The 20356-nt window shown below is 34.4% G+C and overlaps 1 protein-coding gene across 9 annotated transcripts in view; it reads right to left on the reverse strand.

The window, feature by feature from the left end:
- The window catches only part of LOC105488960 (zinc finger CW-type and PWWP domain containing 2), a 160075-nt gene that overhangs the window by 14361 nt on the left and 125358 nt on the right, over positions 1 to 20356 (reverse strand). For all 9 annotated transcript variants that reach the window (XM_071090784.1, XM_071090787.1, XM_011753513.2 and 6 more), the window contains one exon: positions 13496 to 13542. In XM_071090784.1, the coding sequence (XP_070946885.1) occupies positions 13496 to 13542 (47 nt within the window). The remainder of the gene's footprint in view (positions 1 to 13495; positions 13543 to 20356) is intronic.

Genomic DNA, 20356 nt, shown 5'->3' on the forward strand with positions numbered 1-20356 from the left:
CTTCAATGGATAGAAAAATTCATAGAGTTAATACTTGGATAGACAGATAATGCCTGTCTATTCAGTACATTTATTATTAGAATTTGCTGCTAACATTTTTGAAAACATTTTTGAAAAAATTTTTCAAATGAAGTACTTTCCATTTAAATTCTTGTTTACATTATGTATATTCATTTGCTATATTTTCAAGTTCCATAATTTTGTTCAAAACCCACTTTAAGATATTAGTTCCCATGAGGGAGGATCCAACAATATGACCCATATAAAGAATTGACACTTGCTCCTAGTTGGTTCACACCCAGATAGTTGAATGACTTCCTGAGTTCCCTTACTGCCATGAAATTCAATTCATCTTCCAGATTGTCATTATGTTTACTTCTTCCCCTCTTTTCTCTCCAGTGTTGATCCTTTTCATTTCAGCATTGATTATGCCCAGGGTCTTTCTTGACATCTAGGGTAGATTCTTAGCCTTGACTCTCATCTTGATAGCTGAAAAGGCTACAAGTTCCAGAGTGTAGCTACCAGGTGGTAGAGATTCAATCTGGTTCCCTTAGTGACCATGGAGTAGAGATTCTGTTCTAATTGTTTCAATCCCTGCTAATCCTCAATGGACATGCACAGTGTTTGTAAATGACTAATACAGATAAGAAATTTGTACATCATCATCTTCTCATGGAAGATCCTAGGCTTTCCTTACAGAAACTGGTGGCTTCTTTTCTTATGTCTTCAGGTTGGTTGAGGTTCCTCTTGGTTTGGTGGGGCATCTCTGATACACAGTGAAGCAGCTAGGAATGCTCTCCTGTAGGTCTAGGGTTGGCTGAGGTAGGTAGTTCTGCCCTACATGACTTGCATTTTCCTAAGACCATTGGGTAAACTTGGGTTAGTGTAGAGGGTCAAAAGAAAAGCCAAAATACACAAAGCCTCTTAAGGACTAGGTTGGAATTATCACACTGTCACTTCTACCTTATTCCATGGGCCAAAGTAGGTCACAGAGTTCAGCCAAAGGCATGCAGTGGGCCAATATACTCTTTAGAAGGAACAACTACAAAGGGTGTGGTTAAAAGAAGGTGGTCACATCTCCTGATTTCAAAAATTATGACAAAGCTACAGTAATCAACATAGTATGGTATTGGAATAAGAACAGAAGAATAGATCAATAGAATAGAATTGGGAGTCCAGAAAAAATCTCTCATGTATATGGGCAACTGATTTTTAGCAAGGTTGCCATGACAATTCAATAAGAAAAGAATAGTCTTTTCAACAAATAGTACTCAGACAACTGGATATCCACATGCAAAATGAAGTTCAACCTGTACCTCACATCATACATAAAAGTTAAAATGGACCAAAAATGTAAATGTAAGAGATAAAAGTTAAAACTCTTAGAAGAAAACACAGGGGCAAATCTTTATAATCTTGGATTAGTTAATGGTTTCTTAGATATGACACCAGAAACACAAACAACAAAAGAATAAATTGGATGTCATCAACATTTTAAAACTTCTGTAATTGTAAAGGACACAATCAAGAAAGTGAAAAAATCTATATAATGAGAAAAAAATTTTCAAATCACATATTTGATAAGAAATTGTGTCTAGAATATGTAAAGAAGTCACAACAATAAAAATACAGTAAGTCAATTAAAATATGCTCAATGAATTTGAATGGACATTTCTCCAAAAAAGACGTATAAACAGCCAATAAGCACAGAAAAAGATGCTTAATACATTAGTCATTAGAGAAATGAAAATCAAGACCACAATGACATACCACTTCAAACCTACTAGGATAGCTAATATTTTTTTAAAAAAAATAGAAAATGACAAGTGTTCACAGGGATTGAAGAAATGGAAATCTTTATTTATTGCTGGTGGGAATATAAAATGGTACAGCCACTTTGGAATATAGTTTGGTAGTTCCTCAAAATCTGAAATTTAGAGTTACCCTGTGATCTAATAATTCCAATCCTAGGTATATACCCAAGAAAAACAGAAGCATATGCCCATATAAGAACGAGCACATGATTGTTCATAATGGCATTATTTATAATAGCCAAAGAGTAGAAACAACCCAAATGTCCACCAATGGATAAAGTGTGGTATATCCATGTAATGAAATATTACTCAGCCATTAAAATGATGAAGTACTGACACATGCTACAATATAGATGAAAAATGAACAGTCAGACACAAAAGGCCACAGTATTATATGATCTAAAATGTCTAAAAAAGGCAAATCTATAGAAGGAGAAAATAGATGCATGGTTACCATGGAAAAGGGGTAGATGGGAAATGGGCAGTGACTGCTAATGGGTATAAAGTTTCCTTTCAGGGTGATGAAAAAACTGTTCTAAAATTAGCTAGTGATGTTGGCTGCAAAACTTTGAATAAACTGAACTGTACATTTTTTTAAAGTGAGTTGTATGATATACAAATTAAATCTCAATAAATCTGTAATTTAAAAAACAGAGTGACATGGAAAGGTTGAAAGGGACAGGGACAGTGGCTCACAGCTATAATCCCAACACTTTGGGAGGCCAAGGCAGGCAGATCACTTGAGGGCAGGAGTTCAAGACAAACCTGGCCAACATGGTAAAACCCCATCTCTACTAAAAGTACAAAAAATAGCTGGGTGTGATGGTACACAACAGTAATACTCAGGAGGGTGAAGCTACTCAGGAGACTGAAGCAGGAGGATCGCTTGAACCCGGGAGGTGTATGTTACAGTGAGCCAATATCGCATCACTGCACTACAGCCTGGGTGATGGAGTGTGACTCTGTCTCAAAAAAAAAAAAAGATTGAAAGTGAGGAGCTGGAATATAATATATTTATAATTATTAACAAAAGTAACAAAAGAAACCTAATGTAACTATATTCATGTCAGAAAAAAGCAGACATTAAGTCAAAAAGCATAATCAGAGATAAAAAGGGTTATTACTAAATGCTAAAAAAAAATGCACTCAGAAAGTATAATTGTCTTGACCTGTCTATTATCTAAAATATTAGTGCAATAATTTTGATGTTTGTCCCCTCCAAACTTCATGTTGAAATTTGATCCTCACTGTTGGAGGTGGGGCCTAATGGGAGGTGTTTGGGTTACAGGGGCAAATCCTTCATAAATGGATCAATGCCCTCCTTTGTGGGTGAGTTCTCAGACTATTAATTCTCACTACAGTTGGTTGTTAAAAAGAGTCCTGCTGACTCCCCTTTGCCTTCTATCATGAGTGGAAGCATCCTGGGTCCCTCATCAGAAGCTGAGCAAATGCCAGCACCATTCTTCTTGTACAGCCTGTAGAACCCTGACCCAAATAAATCTTTACTTTATTAATTACTCAGTATTCCTTTATAGCAACACTAAATGAACTAAGACACGTAGCTTTAAAATATACAAAGTGAAAACACAGAATTACAAGTAGAAAATACTGAATCTACAGTTTTTTTACCTCTCTTAAAATTTCTTATACAATTTACCTCTCAAAAAATAATAAAGCAGAAAAAATACAGTAAATATGATAATTCAACCACACAAATAATAAGCCTAATATAATGAACATATATTAAAACTAGCATTGAATAATTAAAGAATACATATTGTTTCCAACATTGAAACATTTATAAATTTGACCACCTACTGGGTCACAGAGGAAGTCTCAAAAATATTAATCTCTATTTTACAGACCACATTCACTGACAAAAATGCAATAACATGTGAAATCAAAACCCAAAAGGTAGCTAACTAAAATTTGTAATAAATTCATAGAAACCAAGATTGCACCAGTGTACTCCACAGAGGGAGACCCCATCTCAAAAAAAAAGAATATTGAAATATTGTCTGAATCACTGACCTCCATCTCCAAAGACAATGTAGAACTATTATTTCTATCTTGTTAGTAAGTATCATCTTAAATTATCTGCACGTTTAAATATAAAGTAAAAAGGTTTACTACAAGAGGAAATAAGATTAAAAGATAACAACAAATGAAAAGTACTGTATTGTTACTAATGGAAATACCATTAAACAGTTACCATAAATCACAGAGATTCCTGTTGAAAAAAATAAATTCTTTTTCTATTTCGTTAAATATTCTACAGTGACTGAAATGAACAAGTCAGTATTTGCCAAAATGCTCTGTGCCTTGCTGGTATGAGCCTTTGATAAAATGTGATGGAGAAAAGCACAGAATTTGGTATAACAGGATCTAGAGTGAAGTGCTTAATCTGGCACTTACTGGCTGTGTCACTTTTGGCAAGTCACTTGACCACTCCAATAGCCAGCAAGAGTCTGGTATAAACAATAAATATTTGTGGCCTAAATGACTATTTGGCATTTTAAGGTCTTCTTTTGTTAAATGATACCAAAAATTATTTACCTCAAAGTATTTGGGGGAAGATAAAATAACATATCAGAAAATATCCAACTCTGCTTGCCAGTTAGTTGTTCAATCATTGTTCACCTCTGGACCAATGTCCAGATTCTACCCTTTTTGTTTACAGCATATGACTGAGGGAACTGAGCATCATGGTGTAGTAGGAGCTTGGGTAGTACACTAGTTTCCTAGGACTGATGGAACAAATTATCACAAACAGAAAAGCAAGAGAAATGTATTATCTTACAGTAATATAGGATGGAAGTCTGTATCTGGTGAGGGCACTCATTAAACTTAGGGCCCATCTCCAAGATGATCTCATCTTACTATCCTTACCTTGATTACATCTGCAAAGACCATTATTCCAAACAAGGTCGCATTCTAAGGTTCCAGATGGACATATATTTTTGGGGCCACTATTCAACCCACTACAGGTAGATACTATAATATTTACCTATCCCATCCCTTCCACTTCTCTCTCTACCGTTGAATAGCTGATTCTCCTATGTTGTCTAGCCTATTACTATTCAGAGTAATAGCCAGAATTAGCAATACCTGGGAGCTTGATAGAAATGCAAATTTTTATGCCCACCCTAGGCCTACTGAATCAGATACTCTGGGAGTGGGTCCCAGGAATCTGTGTTTAAATAAGCTCCTTAGATGACTCTCAAGCAAATTAAAGTTTTTGAGGCACTAATTTAATGCTTCCCACCTATCCACACAAATATAACACTATGTGTCACTGAGTTTAAATAAATCAAATAAGTATTAATGCTTTCCTTGTGGAGTGTAAAAAACAACGTGGTTATATGGAAAGACTCTCTCTCTCTCTCTCTCCATATATATATATATATATACACAAAATGATAATTAGGATTGCTGACTGGAATGGCAAATGACAGAATTGCCTTTAATTGCAAAGGACAGAAAATCCATAGAACTGTGTTTACATTAGATTTATATAATCTGCGTAAAATGACTTGACATTGCCCATTTCCTTAAGTCACTATTCAGCTAAATGAAGTTTTCTTTTTTAATTTTTAAACAAAAAGAATAAGTCTGTAGTTCTGTTAAATCTGAGGGTGTGAAATTTTGATTCAGTATTTTATGCTCAGGGAAGACATAAATATGTTTTGTAATCTTCTTTTGAGAGTAATTGTCAGTCAATAATCACTAAAGAGCTGCCTGCTTTGACAGAATTTCCAAAAGTGAATCTATGTGCTTTGAATAATGTACACAAACTCCTTGTTAAACGTTATCATATACAAGAAAAAGCCAATATCCTCATTTCCCTTTGAAAAATCTGCTTAGAATAAGGATGAAAACTAGTTACATGTAGCACTGCAAATGATGGTTATTACTTAATTTGAGTATCCAAAGAGTAGAGATAATATAGTTAAGTCTTTGGGCCTAGACAATGATTGCTTTCAACTTTCCTTTGAAAAGGAGGGGAGGATTAAAATGATCATTTGCTGGCCCTATTTTAGACACTATTTCAATAGAAAGAACACAAATCTAGTGTTTCTTATATAAATGTCAATCATCAATTGCTACATGCTCCAGTCTAGTCAACCTTTAGTAGAGTTCTGCATTCCTGTGAGATTTGAACAGTATTAGAGACCAGTCCCTGACAATATGACTTAATATCTTGCTGTTCCCTGCACTCTCTTCTTCAGCCATGTGTAAGTTTACAATAAAGCACTGTGGATTTCTCTGCTTTGAGGGGCTTATCAAAGAGAACACTGGAGTGTGTATTCAAGCAGTGAGCTGAGACACAAGACAGCACTTTCCCTAAAAATAGCAGTTGATCACCAGCCCACCTTAAACAAAAGGCATAAAAAGCCTTTGATTAACACTTAACAATCCTGGCTGAGAACAGGAGTACCAGGAAACTTCAAGGAGCTCTATGATTTGGTGCTTCGCTGATAGTTTTTTAAAGCCTTACATTTATTTTTTAGTGGTCTTTGACTATATATACCAGAGATAGATCATGAAAATCCAGGTATTTCTTTTTGTAATAGAATAGATTTCACTTATAATTATAAAGAGTTTAAGAATACTAAGGACTAATCCAGACAGGGTGTCCAGGGAGGGACAAACCCCATGGAAAGCAGAATTTGTGACACAGTTGCTTAGCTGATTGAATAAAGCCAGTAAATTAAGATTATCTGACCTCTAATTGTACGCTTTCTGAAAATCCAAATCAGTTGAAACAATTCCTACTTGGGTACAGTTTTTTCCTAAAGTCAACAGATATCTTAGCAAGGGGAATGCTGGGAGAAGATACTGTTTTTAGGGAAGACCTTCTAGAGTCTATGTGTTTCAATTACATTCTAAAAAGCTGATGCAGAGACTATTCAGTGGTTATAGTATCTATATTATGCTGTTTTTCTGGACAAAAGAATGAATGTCAAGTGTTTCATTATTTGTTTTATAATTTTTCTCCATATCGGCTAGAACAGTAAGGATAACCAGCCTGATTTTTGAACTCATGGATCATTGTCAAATGCTTTAAGCATTTACCTTCAGTAGAATGCATAAGATCTCTCTTATACATAGGAATAGACAGACTCTCCACAATAGCACAACTAAAACATTTAAAAAATTATTTTAAAAATGTTGTCTAGTGTGTAGGAGAGTATAAGTTTAAGATGTATCTCTAATATAAACATTTCATGATGCAGCAAATTATTTCTGGAACAAAGTGAAAGAATTATTATTATTATTATTATTATTATCACTATTTAAGATAGGGTCTCACTCCTGTCACCCAAACTAGAGTGCAGTGGCGCAATCTTGGCTCACTACAGCCTGAACTGCCCAGGCTCAGGGGATCCTCCCACCTCAGCCTGAGTAGCTGGGACCACAGATGCACACCACCACACCTGGCATAATTTTTGTATTTTTAGTAGAGACAAAGTTTCACCATGTTACCCAGGCTTGTCTCGAACTCCCGGGCTCAAGCGATCCACCCGCCTCAGCCTTCCAAAGTGCAAGGATTATGAGCATGAGCCACCCTGCTTGGCAAAGTAAAGGTATTAACTACATAAACAAAAAGACAAATAGCATCTCAAAGTCGTCATAATTTTAAAGAATTTTAGAAGTAGTAATTTATAGGTTTTTAAAGAAAGAAAATAGGTCTGTGTCATTTAACATAAATGAAAAGTTGAAAGACTTGTGGACAAAAGCCAAATGCTTATAAATTTGAAACTGTAGGCTTGAATTCTGCTATAAGCCAATTTTCTTTTCACTGACATTGTATTTTTTCTGGTGATATCTCTCCCCTTTGCAAGTAGAATAGTAGTATAACTATTAGGCATAGAAAAATCACTTAATATAACTAGTGTAATTGCTACAATCCATAAAATACCAACTCATTATTCAAATTCCTATTCTATATTATATCAATAACCTATTGATAGGTACTACTGGTTTTGGTTTTAATGGAATGGAGTGAAGATGATGATGGTGAGCAAGAAATATTCCAAAATTTAGAGGAAACTCAGATTCATTTTGTGTGGAGTCTGAAGTTGGAAATAGGACTTATGTGTCTCTGAATCAGAGAGAAAGGATTACACTTGTACTAAATACAATCAGCAAAATGCATTGAAGAAAACTGCATACCACAACCGTAGGTCCAAATAACAAAGGACAACATCTGGCAGCTGTTCACCATTTGATAACTGGTATTTGAGGAAGATTTTGTTTCTTAAAAAAAGGGCAGCTACATTTTGTGGAATCATATTTCTTGTTTTCTGGTTCAAAGTTGAAATACAGAATAGAAAACAGGGAGAGTTATGGTTGAAAAGTTTCAAATTTTTAGAATCTGCAGCAGCAGATTTTAAGTATCATCAAATTCAAATTCCAAATAAAATAATCTAAACTGAATTTTTAAATGGGCATTATGTATAGAGAAAAATTAATACAAAACTAGTCATTATAAACAGTGACATTCAAAAAGCATACTTTTGTGTTTGCTTTTTAGTAACAAGGATGAAAACAAATTTTAAATGACTAGAGAAAATCACTGATAGATAAACCTCAATGTTTGTTTACCAAAAACCAGATTTGCATAATTAAACTCTGAATTTTCTCAGACAAACCACTCACTGCACTGGGAGAAAAACACTGGTTTAGGAAGGCATCACTATACCTCTCTCCACTTCTACTTTCTTAGAACAGCCCCTTACAACTCAACTGCAACCCTAGCAACAATAAGCAGGCCAGTAGCCCTGTGGATGGAAAAACTTCCCCTTATAGCTAGTTGCTAGCCAACATTTCTTATACTACATGCCCTATGAACTTGAGGAATAGTGCCGTCTTCACACTATGACATACTATTGTATTCTCTCCAGGTGAGAAAAACAAAGGAGTTTTCAACTCTGCTATACTCACCCTTGACACGCATTTACCCTGTACTCCTCAGCTCCTCCCACTCCCACTGGCCATTTTGTGAAAACCACAAGTAGGCAGTTTGACTGAAGTCAGATCCATCAAGAGAAAATCAAATACAAAAAAGGGTTGAGGAAATATATAAGTCTCAATGAAGACTTTTTCTTTTTTGTTTAAGGAGCAAATACAATAATCTGCACTAGAAAATTGGTATTCTGAAGCAAGGGATCTTTGCTTGCCTTCATAAATGGTGTATAAAAGGATTTGGAATCAGAGATTTATCTATTTTCTCTAATTGTAATATTTTACTACTAATTGTTATCCTATAGAACTCCTATAGACTTTAATTCAAGATAAAAGAGGTAAATCTTGCAATTTAATCAAGCAGGGTTAGTTAAGAAGTTACTAAAGAGTATCTTGTTAAAATCACCCTCTGGAAGGGCATTTTAATACTGCCTTATAAGGAGGCAGTTTCCCTCTACAGATTTTGAGCATAGGGCAAATGAAATTAGTATGAAAACAACTTTCTGGTGGGGTGTGGGTGGCTCATGCTTGTAATCCCAGCACTACGGGAGGCCAAGGTGGGAGGATTATTTGAGCCCAGGAGTACCTTGTCTCTACAAAAAAAAAAACCACAAAAATTAGCCAGACAAGGTGGTGCACACTTGTGTGTCCCAGGTACTTGGGAGGCTGAGGCAGAAGGATCACTTGAGCCTAGGAGGTCAAGGCTTCAGTGATCCATCTGTGTTCACGCCAGTGTATGCCAGTCTGGGCAACGGCCTTGCCTCAAAAAAAGAAAAATGAACTTTGTATGTTAAGATTTATACTGATGATTTAAAGTAATAAATGGATAAAATGGATAAATATTTACATTAGGAAACTTTCTGGGTAGGGAAAATTCTTTATTTTGATTAGGGATGGTAGTTTTATGAGTATATATATTTAAGAAAAAATCATCAAATTGTACACTTAAGATCTCTGCATTTCACTGTGTTTAAATTTTACTTCAATAAAAATTTAAATTATGAAAAAGGTGAGTCAAGTTGGCTAAATAAAATTTATAGGAGGTAGTCATTGTGGACTGTGCCCCTGCACTAGACCCCAATAATCCAGACCACACTAGAATGGAGTCACTCGCACTAGGTGTCATGTAATCAAACTAACTGAGACATGAGCTAGTTTTCCAAAAACCAGAAGATTTCACAGCAACCAATAATAAGGGTCCCAGTCAATCTGAGCTGTCATAATAAGAAAGTATCTTCTGCTTTAAGCCACACAAGGAGAGTAACTTGAAGTAACCTGATGCTAACCAACCTAGTTTTTTTGCACAATGCTGTTTCCTTCTTCCTACTGGAGCTGCCTTACAAAAGCTGATCATTCTGCTAATCCCAGTAGAGCACCCTTCTATTTCATAGATAAGGTGCTGCCAGATTCACGAATCACTAATAAAAGCCAATTTGATCTTTAAACTCGATTTGTTGAAAATTTCTTCTCTAAAAACTAAAAAAAACAAAAAACAAAAAACAAAAACTATATTAATAGTACTGAAAATGGCAAAATGGTGACGGAATACCTGAATGATTCAAGTCTGGGGGACACTGGCCTATGGAAAGGTGAATAATGCCCACAAAGTAGAATACAAAAGGAAATTAAATGAGTTTTGAAGCCTGACTGTGACTCTTCCCAAGGGGTTCTGCTCCTTGCTATTCTTTTCTGAGATTTCTCTCTGCCTAGGGCTAGAACCCAGCAGTAGGAATCTGCTATAATATATTTATCTTCTGGGAAGGATGCATATAAAGCAAATAAATTAAGTGAGTTGCAGTACATGAATTCCATATTAATAGCAAGCTTAGCAATTAACACAAATATCCAGACATCTAGTCATAAAATGTAAGCAACTTATCCTGTTAATTGGGCTAATGAAAATTTTCTGCTTGTTATGGAAATTTTTTGTAATAACTTTGGAGAGAAATACTTTTTATCAGAAAACACAATAGCTGAAATTCCTCATATTGAAATGTATAAATCAAGAAAGTGGTCCTTAATTTTGTTGTTCAAATCGTAAGTTAAGTTATTGGTATTAATAAGTTTTAGGGAAAAAGATACACATAATTTCTGTATGTAAGCAAAAAATTAAAAAATAGATCCTTTTCCAGTTAGTAATAATATCTGGGATAGAGTTAATTAGAAATATGTAAAATTCTCTATTGAAAAAACGAAATAAAAATGAATAGAGAATCAAACTATGTTTCTACATGGATGCATTTAATATTATAAACATGAAATTTTTCCCTAAATTGGTACATAGATTTTTTTTACCTCATGTTATAGCAACAACAACAAGTTATGATGTAAACTGGCAACAACATCTTTATTATACTAATACTTGTCAATGACAATTATGGCATTTGCAAGCTCTGATGATGAGAACACTTCAACATAATCCTTCTACTGGGAAGTGTCCTTAAAAAAACAATTCAACAAATAGGGTAGGAGAGAAAGCTATACTGATGAAGCTTTTCATCACTTTTACCAACAACAATAGAAGAAAGGTTAAGTGAATTGTGAAACATATTTTATATTAATGAAAAGGCAGTCTTTTAAAGCATGTCAAAAAAAAAAAAAAAAACACTGAATGCCCCAAGAGAGACAATTTTACTATATAAATACAGAAAAAGAACTACAAAACATTTAAAAGGAAAATCAGAAAATGTTTGTCACATACTGACAAATTATTAATAACTAATAAGAGTGTCCATGCCTACAAATCAATCAGAAAAAATAAGCCCAAGAAAAAATGGGTAAGGGTATAATTAGGCAATTTTCAGAAGAAAACCTAGGCAAGTACCATTTAGGAAATAGGCATGGGCAAAGACTTCATGACTAAAACACCAAAAGCAATGGCAACAAAAGTCAGAGTTGAGAAATGGGATCTAATTAAACTAAACAGCTTCTGAACAGCAAAAGAAACGATCATCAGAGTTAACAGGCAACCTACAGAACGGGAGAAATTTCTTGCAATCCATCCGTCTGACAAAGGGCTAATATCCAGAATCTACAAGGAACTTAAACAAATTTACAAGAAAAAAACAACCATCCACATCAAAAAGTGGGTGAAGGATATGAACAGACACTTCTCAAAAGAAGACATTTATGCAGGCCAACAAACATATGAAAAAAAGCTCATCATCACTGGTCATTAGAGAAATGCAAATCAAAACCACAATGAGATATCATCTCACTCCAGTTAGAATGGCAATCATTAAAAAGTCAGGAAACAACAGATGCTGGAGAGGAGGTGGACACGTCTACACTGTTTACACTTTTACACTGTTGGTGGGAGTATAAATTAGTTCAACCATTGTGGAAGACAGTGAGGGGAATCCTCAAGACCCAGAAATACCATTTGACCCAGCAATCCCATTACTGGATATATACCCAAAGGATTATATATAATTCTACTATGAAGACACATGCACATGTATGTTTATTTATGCACTGTTTACAATAACAAAGACTTGGCCCATGGCACTGACCCTGAGAACAGTACTGCCTTTGTTAAGAAAAATTGGTACAAATAAAGCAATATATAGAAACATTAGTTATTATCTTTATAGTCTTTGATTCTAAATATCATTTAGCCAAGATGAAAATAAACTTATCCACATTAACAATACTGCACTACTTCACGTATTCCTGTCTAAATCTCCAGATGAACACACAAAACCTATATCCTTTCTTTTATAAAGGGCAACCTTGTTTTCTATGATACTGAATTCCTCTCTGCAAAGGAGCTGAACAATATTCAGCCAGTGAACAGCCAAGATTCCTTTTATAAGCCAAAAAGCAAAAAGATAAAACAACACCTGATTTTAGAAGGACTCATAAAATGTACATATTCAGAATACAAAAATGATGCCCATCTTTTGCCTAATCATCTATAGATACATGCCCAACATCCTTTTCTGTTCCTCGAGGTTACACTTGACCTTCCCTGGATCTGCTCTGCTTCACTACTCAACATGGGAAATCTCACCACAGGCTTTTCGTTCTATCGTAATTCCTTTTTATTGTGGCACTAGTATATGTCCACAAGTATTTGTTTTAGGCACCAATTCTTTCTCTTTATTTAGTGGTAAGAACATCATCTCTTGAGGAGAATGTCAAGGTTCATCCTATCTCAACCAAGTTTTTGACAATAAGTAGAGTTAAACAACTGTCTGAATACAATATTCAGAATAATGTATTACATTTTAATAATTCTTTAAAAATGCTGCTGACAATTTTCATTTAAAACATTCCACGTTCAGAAAATTCATTAAGATGGCTCATACTGTTCTCTACTTAAGTTTAAGATAGATGCTATGTTGAGCAGTAAATTCTACTTAAATTTTCTATGAGACTGTGTACACACATTACAGTATTATAGTATATAAAAATATTTTAGTATATGAGTATGTATATGAAATATAATTTAAGTAAAAGCACTCATTTACTTGTTTACTTACAGTTCTCTATTGTTCTAATTTCTGATAGTCCTATAACATTAATACAAGTAACCATAAACATTAATTTCCTCATATTAACCTAAGAAAGGAAACATACTGAAGTAACATTTAGAAGAAAAAGTGGATTGTATGTCATTGTTTGTTTTTAAATAATTTAATTTTCTTTAAAGAATAGTGTTAAATGAAATTTGAAGTTTGTATATTTTATATAATAAAACACAATCTTACCCCTTTCTTGGCCAGTGCAGCAACTTTGTCATATGTTTTAGATTTATCTGTAAGACAATGAAACATGGCTGCTTCAAAAATGTGCCTATGTTCCTGTTCAAATAAATACTGAGTTACACAATTAGAATTTTCTACTTTCTCATTACTATTATAACATTATTTTGTTCCAGTTGTCCCTTTAATTAATATGCTAATAAACTGAGCTTCTCATTGTTTAGTAGAGCAATGCAATCCAAAAGTAATAATATGAACATTTTTATATTTATTTGGCAAATCTCCTCTCTTAAAGTTGGTTAGTTGGATGTCCTCAAGTTGTCTAGTATATCTGATTTCTAGGTTCTGGGGAGCTTGTGTACTCTGGAGTATATAGGATCTAAAATTGAATCCCAGCTGCCTCCATTTTCATATCTATCTATTATATGCTGGACATGGGACAAGGACTTTATATAGATATCTTATTTAATTATCATTATAACCTTGTAAAGTACGCAGCCTCTCCTCACTTCACAGCTGAGGTAAATAACGTATCCTGCCTGAGGTCATGCAGCTTGGCCAGAACCATCTGATCACAAGCCTCTAATTTTTCCAGAATGTCTGTCGTCTCCATTTGGGACCACTGAGCTACCAACAGTGCCTCAGAGAAAGACTCAGCAAGAATGGAAACTACTAGTATATTTTCTCATTATACTACTCCTAAATTTAGTACATTTTCTCATTATTCCACTCCTAAAAACAGAATAATTAGTAACCAAATAGTTCATAAAAAACTATCCCAGGATATTATTTTGAGATATGCTAAAGCAGGTATGTGTGTATATGTACCTATTGGTTACGACTGTTGTCATAAAATATAGAAACTCAGAGGAACAGGTTACTATATTCATTCCTACAACTGGCTGGTCACATGTAAACTATCCTCTTTCCTATATCCAGCTGTATACTTGAGATGATCCCTCTTTCTGGAACACCCTTTCTCTCCACTGATGAATGTATAAGGTTATGTGCCACTACAGATATTCCTCTGATTAGGATAAAACTCCACCTCTTTTGCAAAATCATAGTCATATTAAGCCATGAAACTTTCTTCTTTGTATTATGGTTAGTTAAGAACATGTCTAAGTATTCTGTGATTTGAATATTCCTCAAAAGCAGGGACCACATTTTATATGCAGTAAGTGTTCAATATTACTTATAAATAAAAATGTATATGTATTTCATCCAAAATCTCCTATGAATCTGAAATATATATTTTACCTGAAAAAAAAATTACTGTAATGTATTAATTAAAATATATTGATCATTTACTTGGTATCAGCTACTATATTAGACAGTATAAGATATAAAACAATGCACATGCTCTTAGACTCTCTTTATTTATAAACCAGGGTAATAATTATTTTTCTTAAACTTTTAGTTTCAAGGGTACATGTACTTATTTGCTATACAGATACATTGTGTATTACAGGGTTTGGTGTACATATTATTTTATCACCCAGGTAGTAAGCATAGTACCCAATAGGTAGGTTTTCAATCTTCACCCTCTTTCCACCCTCCACTCTCAAATAGGCCCCAGTGTCTATTGTTTCCTTTTTTGTGATCACGTGTACTCAATGTTTAGTTCTCACTTATAAGTGACAACATGCAGTGCTTGATTGTCTGTTCCTACATTATCTTGCTTAGGATAATGACCTCCAGTCCCAACCATGTTGCTGAAAGGACATTATCTTGTTCTTTTACATGACTGCATAGCATTCCACAGTGAATATGTACCATATTTTCTTTATCCAGTCTACAATTAATGGGCGTCTAAGTTAATTTCATGTCTTTGCTATTGAAAATACTGCTGCAATGAACATATGTGTGCATATATCTTCATGGTAGAATGATTTATATTTCTATGGGTATATATCCCAAAAATGGGATTCCTGGGTCAAATGATGGTTCAGTTTTAAGTTTTTGAAAAATTGTCAAACTGCTTTGCACAGTCACTGAACTAAATTACATTACCACAAGTAGTATTATAGCATTCCCTTTCCTCTGCCACCTCGCCAGTATTTGTTATCTTTTGACTTTGTATTAATAACCATTCTGATTACTGTGAGATACTATCTCATTATGGTTTTGATTTGCCTTTCTCTAAGGGCCAGTGACGTTGAGCATTTTTTCATATGCTCATTAGCCACATATATGTCTTCTTTTGAAAAGTGTCTGTTCATGTCCTTTGCCCACTTTTTAATGGGGTTATTTTTTGCTTATTATAAATGCTGGACATCAGAACTTTTTCAGATGCAGAGTTTGCAAATATTTTCTCCCATTCTGTGGACTGTCTATTTACTCTGTTGATAGTTTCGTTTGTTGTAAAAAGCTCTTTAGTTTAATTGGGTCCAGGAGTAAAAATGATTACCTCACTAGTATATTGTGAGATTTAAATAGAATAAGCTACTTAATTAAAACTCCTAAAACAATGTCTGAAAATCAACAAATATTCACTTCCATTTTAGCTAATAGACATGGTGTGTGTGTGTGTGTGTGTGTGTGTGTGTGTGTGTGTGTGAGAAAGAGACAGAAAGAAAGACAGAGATCTTGATCTTTGGAATACTAGGAAAAACACTTTAGTGATTATATATTTCACTACTGTATCATCTTTTTAGGTGACTCTACCATTCTTCCATCTAAATAATTATTTTCATCTTTTTAACATAGTTAGAAATAATTGATGAGTAATAATAAAATAGCAACATGTTTCAAGAAATAGGAAAAAATAAGATCACAAAAATCTCACAGTATATTTTGGGATTAATGACGTGTAAAGGGCCCAGTAGAAACTTACAGTAATAAAAAGATACAATAAGTTTTGTTGTATCTTAAAAAAAGTAAATTTACTCTTTGATCTTTTGAAAATCTCTAATAAGGATAGAAGTCATGATGAAATATCAATCATTAAAAATAGTTAAAATTGAAAAAGAAACTCAAAAACTAAAATTGGAGTCTATGTATCTGTATGGGATAGAGAGAGTTAACCAAAATGGATGTTTGCTATGTTTCCTGTCAAAATATACCTCATTCTTACATAAATTTGCTAACATGGCAATGAATTGGGAACAGAAATATGTGAACTGTTGTTCAAGGAGCTTTTTATGCTCAAAAGTTATAAAAACCATCTTCCAATAAAAGTAGAGTATCTTGGGGAATATCAAAAACCACATTGATTTTCAAATGCCTAAGGAAAATTCTTATGTAATACTTGAAACATTATGATCAGTAGTAATTTCTTTATTAATAATAACAGTAGGTCTATGTTCAACTTCAGCAAAAATTAACAACCTTCTAAAAGCTAATTTTCTCTTGTGAGAAAGATTTAATTTCCTTCCTTCAGAAATCTCTGCATGGAGGGACTCTCACCATAAAGAGTGAAAAGCAGTTAACAGGAAATGTAGATGTGGATAATGAAAAGGGCCTTCACTCCTCCTTTGAGTTATATCCAAGTCATATTTTTAAAGTGCAAAAGAGGAGCTGCTGGTAGTAAATGAAAATGTTCTAAATGAGTAGAGGTGGTTATGACTCATGACCCAGAACAGATGTTACTGATTTTTTACTTACAACCATATTAGGGAGAAATACAAATATTCACATAATTCAATGATTTCTCTTCTTTAAATAATTTTTTTAAACCTTGTGTATTCATGGACTCTGAAAAATTTGTCAGTTTTTGTTTGTTTAACTGTGATAGCTGAGAGCATTTTCGTAAAAATGTAGAAGACATTCAGTTTCTGGTCTGGAATGTAAGGAGCTTAGAAGGTTGCCACTAGAGTCCAACAACATGTACAAAGGTGAGCAAAATGAAAAATGAACAACTCTTTTCAGATCCTTTGGAGAAGTGAGGTCACCAGGAAAACTGATGTCCCCAAATTTGGAGAAAAAGACAGGTAAATACAGAGAATCACAACCCACCTGAGCAGGGTGGAAACTAGTATAGGGGTAGGAAAACATGAACTTCAATTGACAAACTTCTAGAAACTCTGTGGGAACAAGCCTGAGACAAAAACTCCAGGGGGACCTAGTCATGGTGGGAGCGGCACACACTTTTGTTGAGTTTTACCTGAAGGAGCTCTACCAGGTTCTCACAGAGAAGATTAGGGAAATATCTCCTGGTTCCATCAAGGGGAGGAGAAAAGTAATCATTTTGAAATAATCAGACCATTCTGTACTTCTTAGCAAGGCCTGCCCTGAGGAGAAACTATTTTACCAGAGCCTAACCTATTGAGGGATTTTCAAAGCCTAACCCCAGCCTGACCTGGGGGAAGCAAAATACCCAACTCCAGCCCCTTCTAGCCATCCTTTACCACCTATGTAGGTGAAGAAAATAAAAGGAAGTTGGAGGAAAGCCCTTATGAAGTTTACAGCCTAGGACTGAGACTTTATGATAGGAACATAGAATGCTTTCCCTCCCCCCCATGTCTTACCACTGTACTGCTAAACTATCATGATTGCAGTTATTTTACCCAGAACATCATGCCCACCTTTCAATAAAAATTTGTAAGGCATACTAAAAGGCAAAAAAGAAAATTTGAAGAGAAAGAGCAAGCAGCAGGACCAGATCAAGATATGGCAGGGATGATGGGATTATCAGCTCGTGAATTTAAAACAACTATGATTAATATGCTAAAAGCTATAGACAACATGCGAGAACAGATGAGTAATGTAAGTAAAGAAATGAAAATTCTAAGAAAGATTCATAAGAAATACTTGAGAGCAAAAGTACTGTAACAGAAATGAAGAATGTGTTTGATATGCTCATCAGGAGACTCAACATAGCTAAGGAAACAATCTTTGAGCTTCAGGATATATCAATAAAAACCACCAAAACTAAAAAAACTGAAAAAGAGAAAATACTGAAAAAAATAATAAAACAGTATATCCAAGAACTGTGTGACAACTAGAAAAGTGTGACATACACGTAATAGGTATACCAGAATGAAAAGAGATACAGGAACAACAACAACAAAAAATTGACACAATAATAACTGATAATTTCCCCCAAATTAATATCAGATGCCAAACCATAGACCCAGAAGCTCAGGAAATACCAAGTAATATAAATGCCAAAAATCTACATGTCATATTCAAACTGCAGAAAATAAAAGATTAAAAATAAAATCTTGAAAGAAGTCAGAGAAAAAACCTACTTTACCAATAGAAGAGTAAAGATAAGAACTACATCAAACTTTTCCTCAAAAACCATGCAATCGATAAAACAGTTGAGCAAAATAAAGTGTTGACAAAATAACCCACCCACCTAGAATTATACACTCTGAAATTACTTTTCTTTCTTTTTGTTTTTTTTTTCATTTAGAAAACATGTTTCTTAATTCTTTTTTTTTTTTTCTTTTGAGACAGGATCTTGCTCTGTACTTAGGTCAGAGTGCAGTGGCACCATCATAGCTCACTGCAGCCTCAACCTCCTGGGCTCAAGCGATACTCCCACTTCAGTCTCCTGCATAGCTGGGACTACAGATGAATACCTGGTTAATTTTTGAATTTTTTATAGAGACGGAATCTCACCATGTTGTCCAGGCTGGTCTCAAACTCTGAGCTCAAGTGATCCTCCTGCCTCAGCCTCCTAAAGTGCTGGGATTACAGGCCTGAGCCACAATGCATGGCCTGTGAAATTATTTTTCAAAAGTAAAGGAGAAATAAAGACTTTCTCAGGCAAAAAAAAAAAAAAAAAAAAAGGAGGCATTTGTTGCCAATAGAACTGCCTTGCAAGGAATACTAAAAGAAGTTCTTCCGAGAGAAGAAAAATAATGTAAGTTAGAAAGTCAGATCTGCACAAAGACAAGAAGAGCATTGAAAACTGACTAAGTAAAGGTAAAGTAAAAACTTTTTCCTTTTCTTATTCTTAATTGATCTAACAGATAACAGTTTGTTTAAAATAATCATGATATACTTAATTACGTATGTTTACGCATAAATCTTTTTGTGTGCATGCATATATGCTTATATATGAGTAAAATGAATGATATCAATGATAGCAGGGATGAGAAGGAAGAATTAGGCATAGTCTGTCATAGGTATTTGTACTACCCATGAAACAGGATAATTATTTGTAAGTGAGATTTGAATTAGTTGTAAATGTATATTGCAAACTCTAGGGCAACAACTAAAAAAAGTTTTTGAAAAAGTATAACTGATAATTGGTATGCTAAGAGGGAAGAAAATGGAATTATTTAAAATCTCAAAATCACAAAGACAGGAAAAGAGTGAAAGACAAAAACAGTAACAAAGAAAAAGGACACCACTAAAAATAGTTTTAAAAAAGTATAATTGGGCCGGGCGCGGTGGCTCAAGCCTGTAATCCCAGCACTTTGGGAGGCCGAGACGGGTGGATCACGAGGTCAGGAGATCAAGACCATCCTGGCTAACATGGTGAAACCCCGTCTCTACTAAAAAATACAAAAAACTAGCCGGGGGAGGTGGCGGGCGCCTATAGTCCCAGCTACACAGGAGGCTGAGGCAGGAGAATGGCGTAAACCCGGGAGGCGGAGCTTGCAGTGAGCTGAGATCCGGCCACTGCACTCCAGCCCGGGCGACAGAGCGAGACTCCGTCTCAAAAAAAAAAAAAAAAAAAAAAAAAAAAAGTATAATTGATAATTGATATGGCAACAGGGAAGAAAATGTAATTACATAAAATCTCAAAATCACAAAGACAGAAAAAGAGTAAAAGGCAAAAACAGTAACAAAGAAAAAGGGCAATAAATAGAAAATAATAATAAATATGACAACTATTAATCCATGATATTAAAAATAATCATTTTAAATATTAATGGCCTAGATGGATGAATTAAAAGAAAAGTATATCAT

This window comes from Macaca nemestrina, chromosome 2 (assembly GCF_043159975.1).
Source record: "Macaca nemestrina isolate mMacNem1 chromosome 2, mMacNem.hap1, whole genome shotgun sequence".
Lineage (NCBI taxonomy): Eukaryota > Metazoa > Chordata > Mammalia > Primates > Cercopithecidae > Macaca > Macaca nemestrina.